The sequence below is a fragment of the Lytechinus pictus genome, chromosome 3 (genome assembly GCF_037042905.1).
Source record: "Lytechinus pictus isolate F3 Inbred chromosome 3, Lp3.0, whole genome shotgun sequence".
Lineage (NCBI taxonomy): Eukaryota > Metazoa > Echinodermata > Echinoidea > Temnopleuroida > Toxopneustidae > Lytechinus > Lytechinus pictus.
In genome coordinates this window covers 12,912,859-12,921,281 of record NC_087247.1, presented here as the reverse complement: position 1 = coordinate 12,921,281, position 8,423 = coordinate 12,912,859, and the positions used below count along the sequence as shown (strand labels likewise).

The 8,423-nt window shown below is 34.2% G+C and overlaps 1 protein-coding gene across 1 annotated transcript; it reads left to right on the top strand.

The window, feature by feature from the left end:
- Positions 1-2,504: 2,504 nt before the first annotated feature.
- Positions 2,505-7,566, top strand: LOC129256530 (uncharacterized). Its single transcript, XM_064097846.1, has 3 exons — positions 2,505-2,594; positions 4,774-4,834; positions 6,484-7,566. Exons 2-3 carry the CDS (start codon positions 4,774-4,776, stop codon positions 6,852-6,854), a joined length of 432 nt encoding a protein of 143 aa, XP_063953916.1. The 5' UTR covers positions 2,505-2,594; the 3' UTR covers positions 6,855-7,566.
- The last annotated feature ends 857 nt before the right edge of the window (positions 7,567-8,423 follow it).

Here is an 8,423-nt window from a genome sequence, read left to right as displayed (position 1 = left end):
TTTCTCCTGTTTTCTGTGACATCCCTCTCTCTCATATCTCACACCCCTCCCATTTTTTCTCACTGTTCAGTAGTCCATTCAAGAAGTCATATAAGATCAATATACCATGTCAGTGGGCGAAAAGGCAGATGCTTCTTTTATAATGGAAAAAGCCGTTGAATGATTGCCACTGATCTGAATTACAGGAAATTTATTAAATGGAAGATGTAAATTTGATTATTGAAATTTGACAAGTAAATCCTTGAAGAATAAGACTTCGGTTCTTATGAATATGATTTGTTGTTTAGTCACATCAAATTTAAATTAAAAATTCGATTTTATTTCCAACAGAGCATCATAAAATGCTCCTGAAATAAATTCGAATGTCTTTTGGTGTATATATATTAAAAAAAGGAAAAAAAAAGAAAAAAAAAGTAATTATGACATTGTTTAATAAATATTCATTTTTTGTTTATTCTGAATGTGACAAAAATTGATAAAACCCTGTGAACTTAGGACATTACTATTCGACTAATTTGCACACAGCCTCGTTGAATATTATAATAACTTATGAATTGATGTAGCTTTTATTAGCTATTCATTAGCTTTGATTATTCTTAATGTTTTTTAATTTTGATTTGACGCTATGTGTACAAACCATCTGAATATAAGTGTGGACTGTCCATAAATGAAAAATTATCACGGTTTTGGATGCGCTTTGTTTTATAGTCCTATCTTAAATTGGAGCACCATGGTATCAGCACGAGTATTCCCATTTTGTTTATTTAGGAGGGCATTTCATAGTTGATGTTGATTCCCCCAACATGGTGGTGGTGGTGGTTTTTTTACCTGATTGCTAAGAAAGCATGAATGCTTGTAAGCAAGCAACCAGAGGACCGACGGCTTAAGGTCCTCTCCGAAGGACCTGGTACTGAAGATTAATGCCTTACCGAAGAGCACTAGCACACCAAGTGGGAATCGAACCCGGGTCACCAGAATACGAATCCCCCGCTCTACCGACTGAGATATCACGCCTCCAAGTTTGTTGAAAGCTACTGAAATCCTTGCATCTAATTGGCTGAGTGCTTCATGGAACACTGATGATTTATATTGTGCCTTCTATTTTTTTTATCAGAAGGCCTCCGAGTTTTGAAACGATAAATCATTTAGGGGTTTTAAATTTTATGTTTCGAGGGAGGGGGGGGGGGTAGTGTGTATTTTTGGGAGTGGCAACCATTTTTCTGCTCGCCTAAACAAATTTTTAAATATGCGACCTCCCTCCTGTGCCGCATCATTTCATGAAATCCAGGATCTGCCCCTTGGAACTGCATGAGGCAAAAACTATATGCAGGGAATAGGGGCTCAGTTATGGATAATATCTATTATGGGGGGGGGGGGGGGTTGCAAGCGAGCAAAGAAATTGAGCAAAACAAATATATTTTTATATTACATCTAACGTGTAAAATGTCGAATAACCTAGATATTGATCACTATTTGATGAAGATAATTATGTTGAAACATGTAATAATGATTCGACCCCCTCCCGAAAAAATACCGTTTTGTGAAAATTTTCAGTTGGAGTTGGGGCAATAAGCGACCCCACTAAAAATCTACATTTATCCTAGGGCCTGGAACTGATACAACGTAGGTCGTACTGTTGTAAGATGCCGAAGTCACATTGTAGCAAGGTGTAAGCACACATTTTTTTGCAGTTATGAGAGTTTTGAAAGTACATCTCTACTGACACTCGGATGGATATATCATTGAATTTTCGTCGTATCCCGAATGTAGGATACCATAAAAGCAAAGGAAATATGATTATCTTATCATATCCCTATCAATGTTAAACCCAAGCATTAAAATGCCGAAGCTGATTCTTCTCTGGGAAGGGTTGAGCAAACTTATCCCTCATCCCCTAATGAACAATCAATAATGGCTCTTTTGATTTTTTGTTTTTGTTTTTTCGTTGTTTGTACTTTTTTGTCTTTTGTGATTAATATTTTGATCAAGAAATAATTTCAAAATGTTATTATTTACTAATTGGTATAAGGAGTTAAGTAGTTATACTTATACCCCTCATTATTTATTCGTTTTGATTATACCAAAGGTCTATTTCAAAATGTTAGAATTCGCTAATCGGTTTAAGAAGTAAACTTCCTTCTTATATCCCGTTTATAGACTTTTTGATTGCAGAAACATTAATTTGGAATGTAAACCCTCTATTTTGAGCAAACCTGAAACCTCACGAAGTTATCCGTCGACCTTCAAACAATCAATTGGTGCTATGTTAGGCAGATATAACGTGCAATGTTTGTTTAATTGTGTCTCAATATGAAACCGGGTTTTGGCGAAGTCTTTGTCACCTGTATCAGAGGATTTCCGGCCCATTGCTTGAAGTCTGTTTGACGAATGGCTTTAGAACCTAACATGACAGCAAGGTTAAACTCATACATGTGTCATTAACATCATACTGTAAAATCATTAAACCTTTAACCCTATATAAGCACGAACTTTTTTCTAACAACAATGTATTTTATCTGCACATCTTCGCGAGATCATTATCTTTGCTTCAACCTATTTTCCTGGAACTTTGGAAAGTTATCACTTGAGTCAAAGTAAGTCATATTATGCATTTCTTCCTGGAAGTTAGGAAGGTAATCACTTGAGTCAAAGTAAGTCATATTATGCATTTTTTCTGGAAGTTTGGAAAGTTATCACTTGAGTCAAAGTAAGTCATATTATGCATTTCTTCCTGGAAGTTAGGAAAGTTATCACTTGAGTCAAAGTAAGTAATTTTTTCCTGGAAGTTTGGAAAGTCATCACTTGAGTCAAAGTAAGTCACATTATGCATTCCCCCTTATAATTACAGTAGGCCTACTTTGCAGCACTAAAACCCTTTCGCCTTTTATTGATATTGATGAATGAGGTTCCTTTTTCTTTCTTTTCTGATACTTAAGCGTTGTTATCGATTAATAAATAACTCTTAAAGGGATGGTCCGGGCTGAAAATATTTACATCTTAATACATAGAGTAGAATTCACTGAGCAAAATGCCGAAAATTTCATCAAAATCGGATAACAAATAATAAAGTTATTGAAGTTTAAAGTTTAGCAATATTTTGTGAAAACAGTCGTCATGAATATTCATTAGATGGGCTGATGATGTCACATCTCCACTTTCCGTTTTCTTATGTTATTACATAAAATCATATTTTTTCATTATTTCATACTTGTGTAAAGAATATGTCTCTCTTATAATGAAATAAGTTGCAGCAATAAATATCTAATGCACTAAATCAATTGTCAATCCAATTTTTCTAGTTCTTGGAGGAAAAAATTTGAATAAACCTAATTTCATATAATAAAATACAAAAGAACAAGTGGAGATGTGACATCATCAGCCCACCTAATGAATATTCATGACGACTGTTTTCACAAAATATTGCTAAACTATAAAATTCAATAACTTTGTTATTTGTTATCCGATTTTGATGAAATTTTCGGCATTTTGCTCAGTGAATTCTACTCTATTTGTTAAGCTCTAAATACTTTCAGCCCGGACCATCCCTTTAAGTGGGTCAATTGTTATTGAAGACAAGTGAAAAGATTGAGACAAGACAGCTTATGTCGTATCAACATCAACGAAACTGACTCAAAATGCTGCTCGTTTAAAATTTCGCCTGAAGCCTTGTCATTGGAAACAACGTCATAGATTTGGTCGGTCAGGGACCCGTCTTACAAAGAGTTGCGATTGATCCGATGAATAACAACTATGGAAAGCAGGCAACGTCAACGTCTAAAATGCATGCTTGTTCAAAATATAGAATGCATAATCATACATTCATTGTTTTCTTGAAAATTCAGTGTACGTGCTTTCCTTTGCTTACAAATGACATTGTTCAAACTTGCTGTCGAAAAAAGTATGACATTGATTGATTTCCATATATTTGATGCTGATCGGATCAATCGTATCTCTTTGTAAGATGGGTGGGGCCCTGGAGTCTGTTTCGTAAGTCTGACGGAAAGAGAAAACAGTTATATTTTTCATGCATCATCTGCATGAGTCATCTATATGTGCCTTACCATAGAGAACAGTCCCAGTAATATTACTCTCTTTCGCAAAATGAGCTCCTTGTGAGTATCGTTAATGTGTCAGTACATGAAATATATATATATATATATATATATATATATATATATATATATATATATAGGCGAAAAAATGACAAGACGATTTGACGTTGCTGTAGACCACAATTTAATCCGAGCTTTCGGCCTTAGGCCTTCTTCATGGGTTCTATTTTAACAAAAACGAACGAAACATATCAATAGTATAGTATATAGTATAGATATGTTTCGTTCGTTTTTGTTAAAATAGAACCCATGAAGAAGGCCTAAGGCCGAAAGATCGGATTAAATTGTGGTCCGAGCTTTCGGCCTTAGGCCTTCTTCATGGGTTCTATTTTAACAAAAACGAACGAAACATATCAATAGTATAGTATTTAGTATAGATATGTTTCGTTCGTTTTTGTTAAAATAGAACCCTTGAAGAAGGCCTAAGGCCGAAAGCTCGGATTAAATTGTGGTCTACAGCAACGTCAAATCGTCTTGTCATTTTTTCGCCTAAGTATTTGGTACAAGACACAGTAGTCATGTTAAAGAGTGGATGCATGTTTACATTTACATTTATATATATATATATATATATATATATATATATATATATATATATATATATATATATATATATATATTATAAACTTCTCATTAAATTTATCATATTTCTTTTTTTCAGATGAAGCCAATGATGATCACCCTGTGCGTCTTGCTCTGTGTAATGCTGATAACCGTCGAAGGTAAGAATGTTCATACAACGTAGTGAATTTTACTTTCTTCAGAGTATTTACCATCACGTTCAAATGAGAAAAAAAAAAAACATTGATTCCTTTCTGATTATGCATCGTTTTAAACTCTTAATTTGAAATTTTCCACAAAAAGTGAGTAAGCCATAACGATAACAGATGAAACACTAATTTTCAGAAATACAACCAAGACATCATTCTTGTGTGATTTCGATGGTGAATATTCAAATAACTCTAAATTTGAGTGAAAAGATGTTAACTTTTTCCTCGCTGCCGTTATCGTTGCAAAAAGTTGCGCATTAAAATCTTCTTTTTTTAAACTGACACTCCGGCGGCATCGTGGCCTCCACGGTATCAGCTCGTAGCCTTATCGTAGATGACAGTGCATTATCATCGTTATGACACCATGGAGAGGCGGTAATAATCATACGACAGTGATCGTAAATTTTGGTAGACATGCAGGCAAACCGTTGTACGGAGATCGTAAGGCCACCATGCGATCTCCTTACGGACTCGGCATGAAAATCGTAAAATCGCTTTAAAATGTAATGTATCTGCAGTGTCATTTTTTGTGTGATAACAAGGAAGTGCTTTGAAAATTGTCGATTGAAATTGATATAAGATAGGGTAAGATTGAAATCTTACCCTAAAATAATTATAAACATTTTCAAGCTCATAGGCATATCTATATATTGGAGGATCACAGAATGCACGTCCCCTACGCCATTAAAAAGTCATTGAGAAATTTTAATTGAACCCCTTTGTGTGTATTATTGATTTAGGACCTTTATTTAACTTCCATCTTTTTCTGTCCACGATTTTCAGAATTTTTTCGTGGTTTCTGGATTCACCCTGGTTTCTTTCACACTTGAAAAAACTGTTGACACACCTTTACAAATTAGAAATAACAGAAATGGGTTCATTTCATTTCAATAGTTTTTAATCGTTTCCAAACTGAGTCGGAGATAACCATCTGACGAATCGAAGATACATCACCAATATAATTTTCATTCATTTTTTTAAAGTGTAATGTTGAATAAATTTCATACCATTTTAATTATCACTTAAATCATTGAATGTAATTTACAAATGTATGAAATCAATTTGTAATAAATTTTCTGTTCTGCTGGAATTAAACCAAATTTGAATTTAAATTTGAACAAAGAAAATCATTTTCCTCGTTACATTTATTTGAATTTCGAACAATATAATTTATGATTATACAGAATGCATTGTACAAAGTATAAAGTTATGAAAATAAGATGAATATGAAAGGGGCTGCTGAAAGGCTGATCTTGTTGATTGCACCACCTTTATAACCTTGAGTGGATAAAATAACATTATTTATATCAATGACTGTTTAAAAAAATAATGATAGGCAAGCATTAATTTTCTTGGCATTTGCCAGGTATTCCTGCAACAATTTGTAGCATCAATAGTAGGCCCTATAAGAAAAAGAAAAGGAAATTGAAATTGTTTCAAAAGAAAAAGATGTAATCTTGGAATAGGACTGTAGATTCCCTAGATTATACGCCGATCTTTCCACCTATTTTTCAGTCCTTTATTAGACATGTAGTTTTGCTAAAAACATGAAAATATCACTATTTTAAAAATGAAACAAATTTTTCATCTATTTCTTCTAGGCCGGCGACACAAGCGGTCAAGTAGTTCGAGCAGTAGCGAAGAAAGCACCGAGACAGAAACAGGTACGGGTACAGGAACGGGAACTGGTACTGGTACTGGTACCGGTACCGGTACAGGGACCGGTACTGGCACAGGTACCGGTACAGGGACTGGCACAGGCACCGGTGCAGGAGCCGGTACCGGAACTGGAGCGGACGCTGGAAATCCAATTGTTGCCACTACGCCAGCAGCGACAGCTACACCACCACAAGCAGGGACCGGTACTGGCACAGGCACCGGTGCAGGAGCCGGTACCGGAACTGGAGCGGACGCTGGAAATCCAATTGTTGCCACTACGCCAGCAGCGACAGCTACACCACCAGTGCCGTAGCGGAGTAGTGACTCTCAAAGCAATTTCCCTTTTACCCGTGAAATTGTTCTTTTTTAATATTGTCATGGTTACCTGTATATATTTATTGCAAAATAATTTTTTGGAACAAAAGGACTAACAGAGTGCACTATCAATGTACCTATCAATAAAAAATTAAAAATGCAAACGCCATAATATGGCGTTTGCATTTCTAATTTAATAATTGGAAATACGCATTTTTAATAATTCATTCAGCGCTGCGTATTTTGGTAAAGCAAAGGAAATTACAACCCTTTGACAAATAAAGTAAAAAATTATAGTCATAAATTCATTCGCTACTTATGTTAAGAACACAATGACTTGAGCCTATATCAGTCTAAAACATCATATTAATCTACTGTATTTTGTTAAATGCTAAATGGTGTTCTTTCTCACTAAGTTTGGTGACAGTTCGTATACCACTTTATTGTATAAATAAAATATTGTTTGCACTATTGCTTTTTAATTTTATTACAAATACGGGTTTATGAATTTCACGAACTATGCAATATCTGGAGACATTATTTTGTATACATGAAAAGTTTTATACATTAAAAAAAAAGATATACTTCATAAATAAATCATACTGATATGGACTGAGAAAGCATCTTCAAAAATATTGTCTGTTTTCTAATGTTATCGAATGTATGAAAAAATTATTAAGTGGATATTAAGAAAGTAGTTGTTAAAATTCAAAAAAATTTAATACGAGATATACGGAAAGGAGTTGAAGAAGAAAAAGAGAAAGACAGGCAGAGAGAGAGAGAGGGGGGGGGGGGTGGGTAAAGAGAGAAACAAAGGTTTGAGAAATTACAGGTGGAAGGAGAGGAAAGTTACATTGGTTCTCGTTAGGGAAAAACAGAAAATAGAAAAATAAAGCAAGCAAGAAAAAGAGGAAAATTTATGAAATTAAGAGGCACCCAACTTATCAATTTGCAAGTCGTGTGGGTCATATTGTCTTTCAATCTTCCAATTACACCCGGTTAAATTTTTTTTTGGAAATTATTGTGTCTATAACTTGTCCTTGATAGATTTTACTACCTACCACAAAGTACACTGATCATCAAATATCAAGAGGCACCCCTTCAAATCGTTTCGTCTATCACGTTGATTGTATGACCATGGTGGTGAGAGACAAGAAAACTATCCTTAAATTTTTAAAGAAAATGTATCAAAATAGAGAAAAACGTATATTGATTATCTGGCTTCATTATGCTATTATAGCATATATGTGCCATTCAATGCAACATTTTGTAATTCCAAAGGAACATAATTCCATATTCAATCATAATATCCGTACGGTTATATGAAAAGAGATTATACTAATGGCTAATGTGGAAGGTGTTTTTAGGGAGCTAACGATAAAAGGGCAATATACATGCATATTCCAAAAGTATTTAATGATGTGTAGATGTGTACGTTTGGTAATTAATGCTATTAAAGAATGCTCAGACGTTTTATATAACACAATAAATATATAAAAGACGCATTAATCAGTAGGATGTGAAGTAAAATATAAAATTTTCTTCACACTTTTCAACTGCTTTTTTA